Source organism: Sphaeroforma arctica (genome assembly GCF_001186125.1).
Source record: "Sphaeroforma arctica JP610 unplaced genomic scaffold supercont1.681, whole genome shotgun sequence".
Taxonomy (NCBI): Eukaryota; class Ichthyosporea; order Ichthyophonida; genus Sphaeroforma; species Sphaeroforma arctica.
Window position 1 is genome coordinate 23,490 of NW_014039877.1, and position 17,967 is coordinate 41,456.

Consider the following 17,967-nt stretch of genomic DNA (forward strand, 5'->3'; position numbering starts at 1 on the left):
TATATATATATATAGGTATGTATGTATGTATGTATGTATGTATATGTATATGTTTAATTATATGCATACTTGATACATGTTTGATTATATGTGTAATTATGTGTACGTATGTATACTTATACGTATAATAATACCTGTACTGATACTTGTACTTGTCCTTGTACCTATACTTGCACTTATTCGTATATTTTACATATATAGGTTTATATACAGATACGTAAACATTTACATGTGCATATGCTTATCGGTCTTATTATACATATACATATACATTCACGTACATACATACATACACACGCACATATATATATAAATTTGGAAAAATCCACAGGTTTTTACAAGTACCCATAAATTTTACAATCATGTTATATATATAAATTCATATAAATTTATATATATATATATGTATGTATTTATATATATATATATATATGTAAATATATATATATACATACATACATACATACATATATATATATATATATATCAATGCGCGTGTGTGTGAATATATATATTTGTACATATAGTTATATATATATATATATATATATATATACATACTCAAACATATGCATATATTTTAGTATACACACATATATATGCATATGCATATGCATGTAGTATATGTATATATAGGCTTCAGGACATAGATACACACATATAATATATATATATATACTTGAATTTATATATATATATATAAATCTTTGTAAATAAGTACTATTTCTTTTCATATATGGTCTCGATGGCTACAAAAGTACATGTGTCCGTGTTTCTGTCATTTTCCGTTTCGTTCTCATCATGTCTGTGCTGATATTCGTTGAAGGACGCCTACGTCTATTTCTAGGTTTACCTACAATACACTTCTATTAAAAATATGTGATGCACTCGGCCTGTCGTATTCATTATTATTGTTACAGGAGAGCCCCATTCAAGTAGCCGTGTTACGCGCACAGCTGCGTCTGCTGAAGCACGGCCTGATCAAAGAGGCCAAAGATCTGGAACACCGGTCCGAACTTTCCAATGGAGGTGCAGCCAGGGCATTTGTTGGGGACATGCCCCCACTCGATGTTGGTGTGTTGTTGGTTGGCTTGTGGGGTTTTGTGTTGTCGATGGTTATTACTGTTTCGTATAAACATCATGATGCCGTGTCGATGGAACTTGGTCTCGGTATAGCCTTGACGGGGTTCCATACTCACGCCTCTGGACTGTGTGCATATAATACATAAGCAAGTGTAGTTACGACTGTTGTCGTTGTTCTTGTCGTTGTCATGGTTACACGTTGCTATACCGCCATCCTTTCGGTCGGAGCTGATATCATACGTCCCATAAGCCTGGCGTGGAGTGTTTGCGCCACAGTGACTACTAAAGGCATACTCCGATTCATCGTCGCAATTATCGGCACCGCTCCCTCGGGCGGGTGAGCCGTGTAGGTACAGATACTACATCGCTAAGATATTGGCTATCACACACTTGCACCAGGCACCGTGGTATAGTTCCGAGTGCTGTGTGTACTGTATGGACTGATACACATATCAGTGTTGTGTGTACTGTATGGACTGATACACATATCAGTGCTGTATGTACTGTATGGACTGATACACATATCAGTGCTGTGTGCACTGTATGGACTGATACACATACCACGGTGTCTAGGATTGCACCGAGAACGTATACCTGGCCACACAGTTCTCTACAGATACAGTGCTGCAGCATCAATGTGGGCTGCATGATCTGACACGCACCTCCCAGTCTCTCACGTTTCACAGAGAGATGCACACCTGACCACATTCATAGTCCACCTTTAAGCACCACATGTTCTGACTTCTATGTCTCATATCTCTATACCCTCCAGGGGACATTGACCTGACCACATACATACACCCCTACTCACTTTTTATCTCCATATATATATACCCTCCAGGGGACATTGACCTGACCACAGACACACACCACTACTCACTTCTATGTACCACATACACACACCACTACTCACTCTTAATCTCCATATCTCTATACCCTCCAGGGGACATTGACCTGACCACAGACACGCACCGCTACTCACTTCTATGTACCACATACACACACCACTACTCACTCTTATATCTCCATATCACTACACCCTCCAGGGGACATTAACCTGACCACAGACACGCCCCTACTCACTTCTATGTACCACAGACACACACCCCTACTCACTTCTATGTACCACAGACACACACCCCTACTCACTTCTATGTACCACATACACACTCCACTACTCACTCTTATATCTCCATATCTCAATACCCTCCAGGGGACATTGACCTGACCACGGAGGAGACCAGTGTGATGTCGTTCATCCGCAAGTACGTGGCAGATGCACGCAGCGCCAACGGTGTACACCCCACAGACGATAACCCCAAAGTCACCACCACACACGCACACGACGAGCGACGTCGCTTGGTCAAAGCATTCCTGCAACGGTATAGGCCGTGTGCACTGGGCATGCTATGGGTATCTGTGTTGCATGGTCGTGGTTGTACATTGTGTGTGGTTTATGTGATGGGTGTGTATTGGGCATGCTATGGGTATCTGTCGTATGGTCGTGGTTGTACATTGTGTGGTTTATGTGATGGGTGTGTATTGGGCATGTTATGGGTATCTGTGTGGCATAATCGTGGTTGTACATTGTGTGTGTTTTGTGTGTGGTTTATGTGACTGGGTGTGTATTGGGCATGCAATGGGTATCTGTGTTGCATGGTCGTGGTTGTACATTGTGTGTGGTGGGTGTGTATTGGTCATGATATGGGTATCTGTGTGGCATGGTCGTGGTTGTATATTGTATGTGATTTATGTGGTGGGTGAGCATTGGGCATGCTATGGGTATCTGTGTGGCATTATCGTGGTTGTACATTGTGTGTGGTTTATGTGATAGGTGTGTACTGGACATGCCATGGGTATCTGTGTGCCACGATCGTGGTTGTGCATTGCGCGTTGTATCTGTTGGAAGTGTGTTATCCATGACATGTGTATCTGTGGTACATGGGACATTTTTGTGTTTTATGTGTGTTATGTTGCGTGTTGTATTTGTCGTATGTGTGATTAGCTTGTTCCAGTCTTTCAGTCAATTGTGAGTTAGCAGTATCCATCCCACCCGCATATCACCTAGTTAAAGCATGCATGCGAGTATCCATACTATGCTTTGTGAAACATAGGTGATGAGGTCACTTTCTCTTGTTGCTTTAGTATTCATTGGCGTAGCGTCCGTTGCTGTGTTCATGTAATGTTCGAATGCACCAGTTTCTGTCGAACTTATTCCCTCATTATCACACTCACACAAGTATAGATCCAGAACATACCTTTTCATTAGCTATGGCAGTAGTTATGTACTCTCAAGCACTCGTATAGCCATCTATACTCAGTCCTGTGCATACACATGCGCTATCATCTGAGTTACGCCAATGGACAAGCCATGTGCATATACATACGCTGTTATATGAGTTGTCAGAAGCTGAGAGGGACGTAATAAATTCGACCGATTGCTATATATATAAGTATGTATGTATGTATGTATATATATATCAACGTGTACATAAAGACACACATACACTCTCCTACATCACAATACACACGAGCACATGCTCAACCAGTTTTCCGCACACGCACAGATGCGCGACCATGAACGCGTGTAAAAGCTGCAGAGGAATCTCTCCATCACTGCGAAAGGACGGCGCATCAAAGGTATTCCGATTGCCACTCGCCACAAAGAACAAACGCTCAATGGAGGCCAAGAAACTCAAGATCTCCATTCCCAAGTACGACGAAGAAGGTGTGTCTGGGCGGATTGGGGCTTGTATGTTGAGTGGATGTATCTTTGGGTTATAGGAGCACATAACTACACCTCAGCGTATCCATCGAAATAATGTAATGCTTGCTATATAGGCTAACGTATTAATATAAATCATCTGATACTTGCTATATAGATTAACGTATCAATCTAAATCATCTGATACTTGCTATATAGATTAATGTATCACTCTAAATCATCTGATACTTGCTATATAGATTAACGTATTAATCTATCACTTGCTATATAGGCAATGAGATTGTGGATAAAGAGAAAGTATTCGAAGCCGAGGACAGTGACGTAGATAGTGACGATGGCGATGGAAACACAGTGGTGCCGGACAAACCTGTCCGAGAGGATGTCCAAGTGTATATGTCACCGGTTGAGGTACGTATTTTTATGTGTGGGTGTGAAGATATACGAGTATGCGTGTGTGGGAGTGTACGTATACCTACCTTTGTTGTGAGGTTGTGTATTTGTATTACCTTATTTTTGTATGCGATGGTACTAAGCTATGTGTTCATGGATTTGGGAATGTAAGAATATTCAGGTGTATGTGTGTATGAATATATGTACATGATTATATGTATATATATATATTTGGGCATCTGTAGGCTAAACCAGGCACTTTCGCAGATATCTATGCATGTACATGTCGCTGCACGTTCTCCACGCGTTATACCTACTCCACTCTTCGCTCTGATTTGTCTTAACTAAGCTCCTGCCTACACTCGATTACTTCCAAGTGTAAAGCCAAGTTCGCCAGATGTCTACCCACGCTACTCTCTCACAAACCCCTTGACACTTGTGCTCATACCCACACTCTGTGTGTTCAGGCTATGCATTCCCCATCCAACTGCCACACAAAACTCCTAGCCCCTATTAAAACCGGCACTCAACGGTCCCTTTTTCCCGTGCCCAGGTGCGTAGCCATATCCGCAAAATGTGGTCCCTGGAGCGGAGAGTCATGGACCTCATCTTTGGTTCGGTTCGGGCCGGCAAAGGTTCTTCCAATAAAAGGGTGTCCACAGGTGATATGTTCTTTCTGTCGGCTGTGCCTGTGCCACCCTCTAAGTTCCGACCTGCGTCGAGAATGGGAGAGAAGACGTACGAGAACGGACAGAATGTATTTTTTGGGAATATACTCAAGCACTGTGTGGCACTGAATGAGCTTAGCAATGGTATGTGCTGGCTGGGTATATATATATATATATGTGTGTGTGTGTGTTGTGACTATATATTGCACCTGAATGGATATGTGTCTATTTGTTGCCTTCTGTGTGAACGCTACTAGTGCACAATCGACGCTCTGTCTACAGTGCCGTTCTATTGCTTGGTGTTGCATTGCAGCTTAGATCTCATACCGTTTATGCAACTACTAGTACCTGTTTCTGTCTTATCGAATCAAATCGCTCCTATATCCCGAAACACCGCTCTCACACACACACTTCCACTTCCCCACCAATCAAAACGCAGCTAAAGGCCCGGATGGCAAGCCGGTAGAAAACAGCGTCAACCTGGTGGGCTATCAGTCGCTGTGGTTGAGTATTCAAATGGAGATTAACGGACTCATGGACATGACCGTGACCTCCAAACGCGGCGACAAGGACCCCCCCGGCATCAGACAGCTGCTGGAGAAGAAGGAAGGTGAGTAGGTAGATATACTTGATGTATATATATATATAGGTAGATATGTGTGTATGTATGCGTGTAGGTTGTGATATTCTGGGCATCAGGCAGTTGCTGGAGAAGAAGGAAGGGTGGGTATATATATTTGTTGTATATGTATATATATGTGTGTGTACGTGTGTAGGTTGTGATATTCTGGGTAGCATGCGGGGTTGTAGAGTATATATGGATGGAATTTTATGGGACAAGCGTTGTGTAGGCGGAAAGCTGTATAGAGTATCTATGAATAAGATTTGCATATATACCGTAGGTACGTGAAGGTGTAGTATAAGTGTTTATTAGTAAGCATGTAAGGTGGGGTATTCTGGGTAGCACGTATGTTGACGCAGAAGGACAAGGTTGTGTTGATCCGTCATACAATTGAGGATGCCGTCGTGCGTTCACGTTTTGATTGTTTATTACGTTCGTGAGCCTCTTATTTAACGCAAGCCGGTGCATTCTCTTTCTTGTGATTGGTTGTCGCACTCCTTGCCGCATTACCGTTTATGTCCCAAGAGTCTACTTCAGCCCCACACGTGCTAGTCAACATGGGGCTGGCCTTGCGGCTGTTGCTCATCTTTTCATTAAACTCATCACTGCTTTCTGATTGGTTTCTAATTATAGGATTATTCCGCATGCACATGATGGGCAAGCGAGTCAACTTTGCGTGTCGGTCTGTGATCTCGCCCGACCCGTACATCGGCACTCATGAGATGGGAATCCCTCTAGTGTTCGCCCTCAAACTCACCTTCCCTGAACCAGTCACGGTAGGTCTCGAAACTGTAGTATAGGTGCATGTTCTGGCTTTTGTGTTGTATATATTTATATGCATATTTATATATATATATGTATGTATGCATGTATATGTATATATATATGTATATATTTATATATATATATATATATATATGTGTGTTTGTATGTATATATATATATGTGTGTATATATTGGTATGTGTGCATATACATGTGTATGCGCATATGTTATATATATATATATACGTATGTGTATGCCCTAAGCTGCTTGGTATATCTCGGCGTTGTTGTGCGCCTGTAAAAATTTATAAAGGGGTTTAAGAGTGTGTACACTACACATTATGCATACATATATATATATACATACATACACACACATATATGTATGTATATATACATATATATATATATATATATATATCATATACGCTCATACATAAATTTATACATATACGTATATATACTCGCATACAGGCATACGCACTCAACTCACATCCACTTCCATACCTTCCCAGGCGCATAACATCGCCGACATGCGCGAGGCCGTTATCAACGGACCTGAGCAACACCCCGGAGCCACCCACGTGGAGATGGAAGACGGTAGCATCACCAATCTCTCGGCACTCAACAGCGACAAACGTTTGGCCTTAGGAAACATGCTGCTCACCCCGCCCGAGAGTGGCCTGGGTGTGAAGAATGTCAACAAGAAGGTGTGGCGACACATCCGTACGGGCGATTGGGTGTTGGCGAATCGACAGCCGAGTCTGCACAAACCGTCCATCATGGCCCATCAGGTATGAGGGTTTTGGGTTGTATTGCATATTGTATATACCTATTCCAGGATGAAAACGTTGGCAAATATGCGTGTGACACCTATCGGTTGGCGTGTATTGTCCCTGTGCCAACCTCTTATACCTGCCTACTCTCCATCGCACTGAAGTGGGTTGAATCCTTGCATACTTACACTTCATACCTACGCCAACCTCTTATACCTGCCTGTTCTCCATCGCACTGAATTGCGTTTAAACCTTGCATATCTACACTTCACACCTACGCCAACCTCTTATACCTGCCTGTTCTCCATCGCACTGAATTGCGTTTAAACCTTGCATATCTACACTTCACACCTACGCCAACCTCTTATACCTGCATACTCTCCATCGCCCTGCACCGGGTTTTAATCGGTTTATACCTCCCTACACCCCACAGGCGCGGGTGCTGTCGGGTGAAAAGACTCTGCGCATGCACTACGCCAACTGTAACACCTACAACGCCGATTTCGACGGAGATGAGATGAATGTGCATTTCCCGCAGTCGCAATTCGCGCGGGCAGAGGCGCAACTCATTGCTAACACAGACAACCAGTACTTGGTTCCTACCAGTGGTATGTATGGGCGTAAGCAAGACCTGCATAGGAATACGTATAACGTATACTAGTATGGGCCTGTATATATATATATAAAAATATAATATATATGTATGCATATATGTGCTGGTATGCCTGTTTGTACATGGTAACCCCTTCTGCGTGCGTGTGTGTATACGTGTGCATGTTTGGATATCTAGTCCCACTTTAGCGATCATTGTTCACGTGTGAAGTTTAACGCTGGTTCTGCGTCCAAGCTCGCTAGACCCCACACAACCAACCAGCGAATCAGGCTCTGTAAAGCACTCCATTCACCGTATAGCACTGCACCCCCCCCCATATTGCTTTACAGGCAAACCCCTGCGAGGTCTGATCCAGGATCACGTAGCCTCCGGAACAGTCCTCACCTCTCGCGGTACCTACCTGACCAAAGAACAGTACCAGCAGCTCCTCTACAGTGCTTTCCCCAATGTCGCCTGCCGTATTGAGACTGTACCCCCCTGTGTGGTCAAGCCTAGACAGCTGTGGTCCGGAAAACAGGTGTGTGTGTGTGTTGGGAGGGGGAGTCTATTTGGCAATATATGCAACAAACTAGGTGAACAAATGGTGCAACAAACTCGGTGGACCTGTGCGGCTGCAAACACTGCGTTTATTCGTGCTACAGAGTTAAGTCACGAGAATGGTGGTATTTCCGGTACATACATGTATATAAATAATATATATATATATACGAACACGCTTTTACACACTCATCACCCCACCAGGCATTAACACCCAATCACTCCATCTCAGGTGATCACCAGTCTGTTGAAGAACATCTGCATGAAGGGCAGGACAGATGAACAAAGCCTCAACCTCACCAGCAAGAGTAAGGTGCCCGGGTCAATGTGGGGCCCGCACGCCTTGGATGAGGACAAACTGCTTATACACCGCGGCGAGTTGCTGAGAGGTACGTTTATGTGTGTGTGTGTGCTTGCGATTCTTTACGGTTGTATATGTATGTATGCGCGTGTGTTTGGCATGTGGTGTTGTACATAAATGTATTTACGGGTGTAATATAAAGTGGCGCGGCTGCCATACAGCGAGGGTTGTTGTACATAAATGTATTTACGGGTGTAATATAAAGTGGCGCGGCTGCCATACAGCGAGGGTTGGCTGCTCAGAGGCACGTTGATGAGTGATGTGTGTAGGATTGATATAGTATACTCTGGGTATGTGAATGCATCTCCTTCTGGAGCTGATCTTTCTATATACTCTGGTTATTTGAATGGAATATATATATATATATGTGTGTGTGTGTGTGAGCCAGGCATAGTTAGGTCTCATGCATAGATGTGTACATGGGAATGCAATTCTACGAGTGCACGCGTACATACGTTCTATTTATTGTAATGTACGCTTACTTTAATACGCCTTCGCACCATATGCATACACATACGTTTATTGTCAAATTTGGAATCGTATCACACACATGCTGACATACATACAGGGACACAACATTACGCAACTACGAACACTATGCTTGAAATATATATATATATATAAACACAAACTCATCCCCCCCCCCCTTCTCTCTCGGTCTCTCTCTCAGGTGTACTGGACAAGTCCCAATTCGGTGCCACCGCCTACGGTCTGGTGCATTCGTGTCAAGAGCTCTACGGCGCCGAGATCGCCGGTAAGCTACTCACAGCGTTTGGCCGTCTATTCACACACTTCCTGCAAACACGTGGTCTAACCTGTGGGTTAGCCGACCTCACTCTGCAACCCGAGGCCGATAAAAGACGCCTGGAATTGCTCAAGCAAGCCCAGACAGCGGGTGTGGAGGAGATTAGTAAGTTTGTGGGCCTGACGCCTGAGAGTGACCTGACGGACATCCAGGAAGGGCTGGCCAAAGTCTACCAGTCCGATGCTGCCATGGTGTGTGTGTGTGTGTATCTGTACTTGCATCTGTATATTTATTTGCATCTGTATATGTATTTCCATCTGTATTTGTATGTGTATTTGGATGTGTGTGTATATTTGTATTTGTACTTGTACTTGTACTCGTACTGCCTTGACACCTTACACACACTCTTTTCTTCCTGGACAGGCGCTAATATCATTCCACTGAGCCTTCAACCTCCATCACATGTATCTACAAACCTCTTCACACCTTCCCATATTCTATAAATAGGCCACCCCATTCACCTACACACCTCGTCACACCTTCCCAAATTCTATGAATAGGCTGGTCTGGATAACGCCATGAAGTCCCGACTGAACACGCTGAGCAGTGATGTCATCGCCACATGTCTGCCCGACGGAGCGTACAAGGCATTCCCCCACAACAACCTGTCGCTGATGATTACATCCGGTGCCAAGGGATCACCCGTCAACAGCTCACAGATCTCCTGTCTGTTGGGTCAGCAGGTATGAGGGGCGTGCATGGGTGTAGGCGTACACATTGTGTATATATATATATATATATGTATCTTTTTACTTATATTTTACTTACACACATATATATCTATATTTATCTATCTATATGACCATATATAGACATACATTTATGTAAAGTTAGTGTTTTGAAACCTAGATTTGGCATCTTCCGGGGTCGCAGGTAAATTATGTACCCATTAAGTAAAGTATGTCGTTTTACATATGCCCACATATATATTTATGTTTATTTAAACCTATGTATGTATAGATGCGTATGCGTATGCGTATGCGTATTCAAGTAGTTGTGCTTGTTGGTGAAATAATGTAGTGCATTCGTTCGCGAATGGATGAGTCTGTATGCTTGATTGCTGAAGTTTGGTTCCCTTGTAATTACAAGGACATCGATTTTACATGTACCGAAGTGTACGTGTGTGCTTATTTATATAGTTATATTGTTATATATACTCTTATCAGCAACTCATGGAACTTCGACAACCAAGACACCTGAAAATTCAATATGGCCCGATTATAATTATACCGACATCCAAGTACCTCTATCATTAATCATAGTAGGACACTCATATACCGCTTCAATATTCACGAAAAACATTAAAACCCACCTTTGCCTACCCCCGCCCCACACACCAATACCTACCTACATCGCCCTCCACCAACACCCACCTACCACACCGCTACCTACAGGAACTCGAGGGTCGGCGTGTGCCTGTCATGGTGAGTGGGCGTTCGCTGCCGTCTTTCCTGGCCCACGATGTGAGTGCGCGTAGTGGTGGGTATGTGATGGGACGGTTCTTGACGGGCATTAAACCGCAGGAGTACTACTTCCATTGCATGGCTGGTCGTGAGGGTCTGGTAGACACGGCTGTGAAGACGGCTCGTTCCGGGTACTTGCAGAGGTAGGCGCATGTATCGATCTATCTACACCAATGGGCATCTCAGGGGCACAAACCAAGTTTATGTTGCGCAGATGTGGCGTTCAGGACGAGAGGGTGTGGTTTGGGGTGAAACGTATTGGTGTGCGCTTTGCGGTGCTTATTATTATTGGCCAATGCGTTTGTTGTGCGGTGCTTGTTGCTAGCAAGAGGGTGTGGTTGAGGTTTAAACGCATTGAATTCGTTGTCAGACAGGGCGTTAGGCTTAGCATCCCCGCTTTGGTGTAAAGTTCAGTAAACGTATGACTGCAGATGGATGTACACAATACGCTCTATACATTGACCTGTACATCTACGGACAGACTATAAGACAGCTTATGTGTCATGCGTGAACGTTGCGCATACTTTTATACTGAAGTGTGTACTTGTTCTTGTACTGATACTTATATTCATTCATACGTATACGTACTGATACTTACATTTATCCATACGTATGTGTACTTGTAGCTATATTCACACATACGTATACGTACTGATACCTATATTCATACATACGTATACGTACTGGTACCTATATTTATCTACACGTATGTGTACTTGTAGCTATATTCACACATACGTATACGTACTGACACCTATATTCACACATACATATACGTACTGATACCTATATTCATACATAAGTATACGTACTGGTACCTATATTCATACATACGTATGCGTACTTATACCTATATGCACACATCTGTATTCTATACGTACATTCGCACTGACACTCGCACTCACCTATGTCCATACGTAGATGTCTGATCAAGCATTTAGAGGGCCTGCGCCTTCACTACGATCTCACAGTACGAGACATTGACGGGGGCATTGTGCAGTTCAACTACGGCGAGGATGGCATCGACGTCACCAAAGTGGCGTACATGAAAGAGTTCGACTTCATGGCCAAGAACCAGTACGTACTTTTCTGCGTATATCAGTGTATCTGCAGTACTAACAATTTATAATATATATATATAATTATGTAGTAATATATATATATATAAGTGTCGGAGTACCTGTTTCTGTGTCTAAACCAACTTATCCTATCTGCATAAGTTAGTATTGTGATATCCATATACCAATGTATACTACCACACACACCCATACGTAAACTAAGCTACACCCGCACCCCCACAGAAACGCTCTTCTCAGCAAGTACGACCCAGTAGCCGCCAGTACTGTCATGAACACGTCCAAGGCAGTCAAGCTCACACACAAGCTGCACAAAGCGTTTAAAAAGGACAAGAACGCTATAGTAGACCCCGTGCTGTCCCATCTGCGCCCAGATAAGTACTTGGGATCCGTCAGTGAACAGTTTGAGAAGGACTTGTCCACGTACGTTGCTAAGCAAGAAGACCAGCAGTCTGCGGCGGTGAGTAGTGTGGGTTTATTTGTTAGTCTGATTTATATATATATATATATATATATATCTGCCTGTCTAGTAGTATGTATGTATGCATGCATATATACCATATCTCATCCCATTCTTGCTTTCAGATGTATATACCACGTTGCATGTATATATGTAACTATCTATCCATCTATCTATCTCTGGCTATGTTTGTCTGTGTATCTATCTTTCTATGTCTGTATATATATATATATCCCTATCTCCGTCCATTGTTGCTTGTCAGATGCATATCCCACGCAAACGCCATGCTCACACTCTCATTCCCATCCTCTGCGTATTCTCCCACCATATCCCGTTCGTCTGTTGCGTTGCAGATGTTCCGTACGCTGATGTTCATGAAGTACAAAGACGCGTTAGCCGATCCAGGGGAGGCTGTGGGTCTGTTAGCAGCACAGAGTGTGGGCGAACCTTCCACACAGATGACGCTCAATACCTTTCATTTCGCAGGTGTGTGTATATGGATGGATAGATATGATATATTGTATTTTCAGGGTACGGAGTGTGTGTACGTGTATAGGGACGTGTGTATATGGATGGATATGATATGTTATATTTCCAGGGTACGGAGTGTATGTACGTATGTGTATAGGGACGTGTATATATGGATGGATATGATATGTTATATTTCCAGGGTACGGAGTGTATGTACGTGTATATGGATGGATATGATATATTGTATTTTCAGGGTACGGAGTGTATGTGTGTGTATAGGGACGTGTATATATGGATGGATATGATATGTTGTATTTTCAGGGTACGGAGTGTATGTACGTGTATAGGAAACTATGTTTGCATGTGTAGACATGTAGTGTTCTATAACGATGACGCTGAACGCCTTCCATTTCGTAGATGTATGTATATGTTTATGCATAGGATATATAATGCACCAGAAAAATGCTTTGAACACCGTTCTTCTCGCGGAGATGTGTGTGCCAGGACCTATGCACAACCCTGACCAACATACCTACATTTACCTACGCCGACAGACACAAACTGTCGAGTTACATGCTCGCGTACGTATTGAAGCCTTAAAGCATTCTGTGCTCGTTCAAATATACCACCCCCTATCCACCCGCACACACACACCCTCTCCCCGCAAATGTCCTGACCCGTTTTCAACCGGTCCGGCCCATTCACTCCAGGTTTCGGTGCCATGAACGTCACCCTGGGTATCCCCCGTCTGCGAGAGATTCTCATGACGGCTAGTAAGAACATCAAGACACCCGCCATGACACTCCCGCTCAGACCCTTTGACACCTACGACAAGCACGTGATGAGAGGCACCGACCTCATGGCCACCGCCAAGCACCTGCAGTTGCAGCTGGGGCGGCTGGTCATGTCGGATGTGCTGTCCAATATCGAGGTATGTTGTCGGTATATATAGGAAGATTATGTATGCATGTATCACTGTGTGTACGTGTGTATGTGTATGTGTGACGCCGGTCGAATGTTTAAATGACATCGCTTCGTTCGAAACCTGCCTTAAATCGTCCCGGTGTGCACCCAGAATTGTCCTAAAGCCCCAAAACCCCCAATACAGGTGCACGACTGGGTCACAAACCGACAAGCGGGCGGCGAAACCAAACAGCGATACATGATGTACAAGATCAGGCTCGAGTTCAATCCTGAAGTTATTGCAGACATGGACACGGCGAGAGTTATAGAGGACATCAAGTTCACCATGGAGCGTCGCTTTGTGAAGATGTTGGTGGCGATGATAGACAAGCACATGAAGAAGGTCGACGCCAATGTCACGGCAGCCGTCAAGAAGGCGGTTGTAGCGCAGGTGGATAGTGACGACGTAATGGACGTATGTTGATATATATATGTGTGTATGGATGAATGTATGTCTGTGTGTGTGTGTATGGTGTGAAGACATTCGTGGCGAGTATCTGCTGTATGCGTATTTGACACATATACGGTGTGAGCATAGATGCGTAGTGTGCTGTGTGTGTAGTTGAATGGTTGTGTGCCTTGTCTTCATCTGCTGATAAGCACATCAACACGTTGACGGCCTATACCACCGCCACCGCCCAATAGGGAGGATGTGCATGACGTCAATAACGACGACGATGTGAACCTATACTAAACGCTTTGTACAGTGTTTGTGATTGGACCTATACTAACCGCTTTGTACTGTGCATGTGCTTGGACCTATACTAAACGCTTTGTACTGTGTTTGTGCTTGGACCTATACTACACGCTTTGTACTGTGTCTGTGCTTTTACTACGCGCGCTTTATGTTATCGTATGTGTATCTTAACCTTGCAACAGTATCCGATGTTTGCTAGCCAAACTGCCGTCGGTGTATATATCATACCTTTCACAGCTACATGCTTCGTACCACTACTGCTGCATGTTTAATACTCCTGCCTTCTCCGACTAACGAGCCCGTCCGTATCCAACGTCTCTGTGTCTCACACCACAGACAAATGTGGGGCGTACAAAGGCGATGACGCTGGGCAATCAGGATGAAGAGGAAGCTTACTCAGACGCAGAGAACGAAGAAGACATGGACGCCACCACAGCACGCAACAACAAGAAGCGCACAGAAGCATCAACCTACGACGACGACGACGACGACGAGGGGGTGGAAACTTCGGATGATGAAGGCGGTATGTATATGTGTGTGCGTGTGTGTGTGTCTCATCTGTTTGTAAGTTATTGTGTGATTGTGACTATATGTTTATAAGTATGTAGTGAGTTCTGGTTGTGGTTGTGGTTGTGGTGAATTGGTACTTTTTTCTTTTTGAATGGATAGTAGTCTCTACTTTTACAACGGAGATGTGCACAGAACTTTTGTGATTGTTGTTCTGTGGTGTGTGCGTTTGTATGTGTTTGTGTGGCTAGATGTAGTATACAAGTATTCCCCATCTAAAACCCTATACCACATGTCACGTAGATATAACCTAAAGTCCTCGACAGACACCCATCGCTACACACAAACCACACAACCAAAGCATTGGCACAAACTGTGACATCACCAGCCGCACGTGTCCTGTCGGTGCACAGTCATCCGACCCATGTCTTATAATCCCACCACCCTCATCACACACACCCAGACGCGCATGCGGGACCTTTAGCCCTGCTCCCAGACGAAGTATCAGACGCCGAGTCGGATTCCGGTCCTGAATCCATGGACCGAGCAGACAGATACGACGCCCAGGATGTGGAGAACTTTGTCAGGGCTCAGAGTGGGAAGGTGCACGCGTACAGGTTTGCTAAGAATGCGAGCTGGTTTGAGGTTACGCTCAAGCTGCCGTCGACCCAACGGAAGCTGCTACTGCTGTCTATGCTGGAAGTGCTGGTATGTGTAAGGGGGTGATGCTGGGGTAGGCGAGTGTATTGTACTGTACTGTGATTGAAAATGCACCTGTTTGAAGTCTTTTTGGGCTACAGTACTGTACTGTGAATGAAGATGCACCTGTTTGGTCTTTTTGGGCTCAAAGAACCCGTTGAGTGTAGGAGTGCCTACACCGGAAACGTTTGTGTGGGATTGGCTGGGTAGGCGATAGTGGTGCTTGCTGTGACTAAGTGTACCAGCTTGCACCATGTACTTCAAGGATCCTTCATCTTAGTCATTGGACACTTGACACTGACACACTTCTGACACTGATACGTTTCTTACACTTTCAACTGCAGGTAGAGGACGTGGTTGTGCGCTCCACCGAAGGCATCAAACGGTGCATTGTACAGAACGATGACGACAAGCCCCATCTGCCGCCTAAACTGCAGACAGAGGGGGCCAACTTAAAGCAAATGTGGGAGTTTTCAGAACTCACAAATATCAATGAGCTGTACAGTAACGATGTCTGCCAAGTGCTGGAAACGTACGGTGTGGAAGCGGCCAGGCAAACGATTGTGAATGAGGTACGTGTGAGGAAAGGACCTTACATATATACTTTATTATATATATATATATATTGCAGTTTCTACGTATGAGCGTTGCATGCTCTGAGCAGACTGTTTGCGGCAGTCATTCTACTATATTTGAAGCACCTATCTGCTGCTCCCTAGTACTTGCACTCATTTCTACCTTTCGCTCACCCGTGCTATACTTCCACAGATTGCTGGCGTTTTCAAGGTGTATGGTATCTCCGTTGACCTGCGCCATCTGTCTCTCATTGCCGATTATATGACGTTTGAGGGTGGTTACAAGCCCTTCAACCGTGTTGGAATCGAATCAAACACCAGTCCTATGGCCCAGGTGAGTCTGTGTGCGTGTGTATGTGCGTGGCTGCATAGAGATGCATGTAGGTAGTTATATGCGTAGGTGTGGATGTATGTACTGGGCTCGTGTACTGCTGAACGGAAATGCCACAATATTTAAGAGCAATCCGAGGTTTTTTGGTTGGTAAAACTATAACCATATCTGCGTTTGTTGTGCCAGAGACGATACCACGCACCGTATGACCTAAACGGCTCTGCATCGAACTAACCCCCCACTCCCCTTTACTCGCTCGTTATACATCCACAGATGAGTTTCGAGACCACGATGCACTTCATGCGCAGCGCCATCGTGTCTGGTGCGACAGATACCATGGAGTCGCCGAGTGCGCGTCTTGTCATGGGTCGGCTGGTAGAGGGTGGTACAGGCTGCTTTGACATCCGGCAACCGTTGTCTGTGTCCAGACCGATAGTGGAGGACACGGACGAATAGCTGCAGATTATAAATTTATTAAAGAAAGATCATTTAGTCATTATATCCCAGGCACGGTGTAGGTATACATCCTGTATTGCTCCTTGGACTTGGGTGTATTGGAGGGCCCGTTGTTACTGCTGTTGTTATTGTTGTTGTTTGGTCACCAGAGGCATCCCTAATTGTAATCATCATATTTGCTACAGAGTACGCATACAGTATTTAATTCTATTTGTTGGAAGAAAATTATTAACCATGCGCGTCGGACAACTCGCAATAAATCTCATCTGACAGTCAGAATATATAAGTCAGTCACCTATCTGAACTCTGGTGTGTTTTTTCTCATGAACAGCAAGTATGTAAACGTATTCACAATACTTGGAATTGGTATTTAAATATCACTCACTTAGTATTTACATTTGACAACTACTTTTTCGATAACATTTTTTGCTTATATTTGTACAGCACAACTACATGACACAAATATCAAAAAAATAAAAAGGGAATTTAGCATTGACCTCTAAATTTTACAAGAGGACTATGACTTTAGTACTTTAAGGTTTATGTATATTTAGTGGAAGTGTGGTTCGTATAAGCAACATAAGCACTTTACTACTCCCCCAAGTACGCTGGTCAAAGCGTACTATTCCATAGAAACTCCTGTAATTCTGGTGAACATGAGAACAGTAACTATATAACGTGAATATCTAAAGAGAGCTGCCCACCACGAGAGCCACTATAGTTGAACAGATCGCATCAAACGCTCTACCTTGGCTGAATACAGATTTTTTACGTAGCGTTGCAACCTCAGTGTTGGTCTTCAACATCACTTTGCTCCCGTTCGCAAAAATGCAAGTATATCCAATTTCACTAATAGACGGACACTGGTCATGCTATACTAAATATGGGCACCGACCGTTTAAGCACCGAAAATATTTTTGCAGGG

The 17,967-nt window shown here is 44.0% G+C and overlaps 1 protein-coding gene across 1 annotated transcript in view; it reads left to right on the plus strand.

Moving 5' to 3' along the window:
* Window positions 1-17,093, plus strand: part of SARC_08015 (hypothetical protein) — an 18,060-nt gene extending 967 nt beyond the window's left edge. Inside the window, exons 2-25 of the mRNA XM_014298023.1 lie at window positions 921-1,074; window positions 2,297-2,465; window positions 3,651-3,811; window positions 4,080-4,216; window positions 4,752-5,010; window positions 5,306-5,476; window positions 6,122-6,264; window positions 6,768-7,046; window positions 7,462-7,636; window positions 7,971-8,158; window positions 8,411-8,567; window positions 9,210-9,535; window positions 9,845-10,027; window positions 10,739-10,950; window positions 11,729-11,884; window positions 12,109-12,343; window positions 12,697-12,829; window positions 13,525-13,745; window positions 13,923-14,192; window positions 14,811-14,997; window positions 15,445-15,689; window positions 16,025-16,252; window positions 16,449-16,589; window positions 16,860-17,093. Coding sequence (XP_014153498.1) covers window positions 921-1,074; window positions 2,297-2,465; window positions 3,651-3,811; window positions 4,080-4,216; window positions 4,752-5,010; window positions 5,306-5,476; window positions 6,122-6,264; window positions 6,768-7,046; window positions 7,462-7,636; window positions 7,971-8,158; window positions 8,411-8,567; window positions 9,210-9,535; window positions 9,845-10,027; window positions 10,739-10,950; window positions 11,729-11,884; window positions 12,109-12,343; window positions 12,697-12,829; window positions 13,525-13,745; window positions 13,923-14,192; window positions 14,811-14,997; window positions 15,445-15,689; window positions 16,025-16,252; window positions 16,449-16,589; window positions 16,860-17,042 — 4,713 coding nt within the window. The 3' untranslated portion in view covers window positions 17,043-17,093. The remainder of the gene's footprint in view (window positions 1-920; window positions 1,075-2,296; window positions 2,466-3,650; window positions 3,812-4,079; window positions 4,217-4,751; window positions 5,011-5,305; window positions 5,477-6,121; window positions 6,265-6,767; window positions 7,047-7,461; window positions 7,637-7,970; window positions 8,159-8,410; window positions 8,568-9,209; window positions 9,536-9,844; window positions 10,028-10,738; window positions 10,951-11,728; window positions 11,885-12,108; window positions 12,344-12,696; window positions 12,830-13,524; window positions 13,746-13,922; window positions 14,193-14,810; window positions 14,998-15,444; window positions 15,690-16,024; window positions 16,253-16,448; window positions 16,590-16,859) is intronic.
* The last annotated feature ends 874 nt before the right edge of the window (window positions 17,094-17,967 follow it).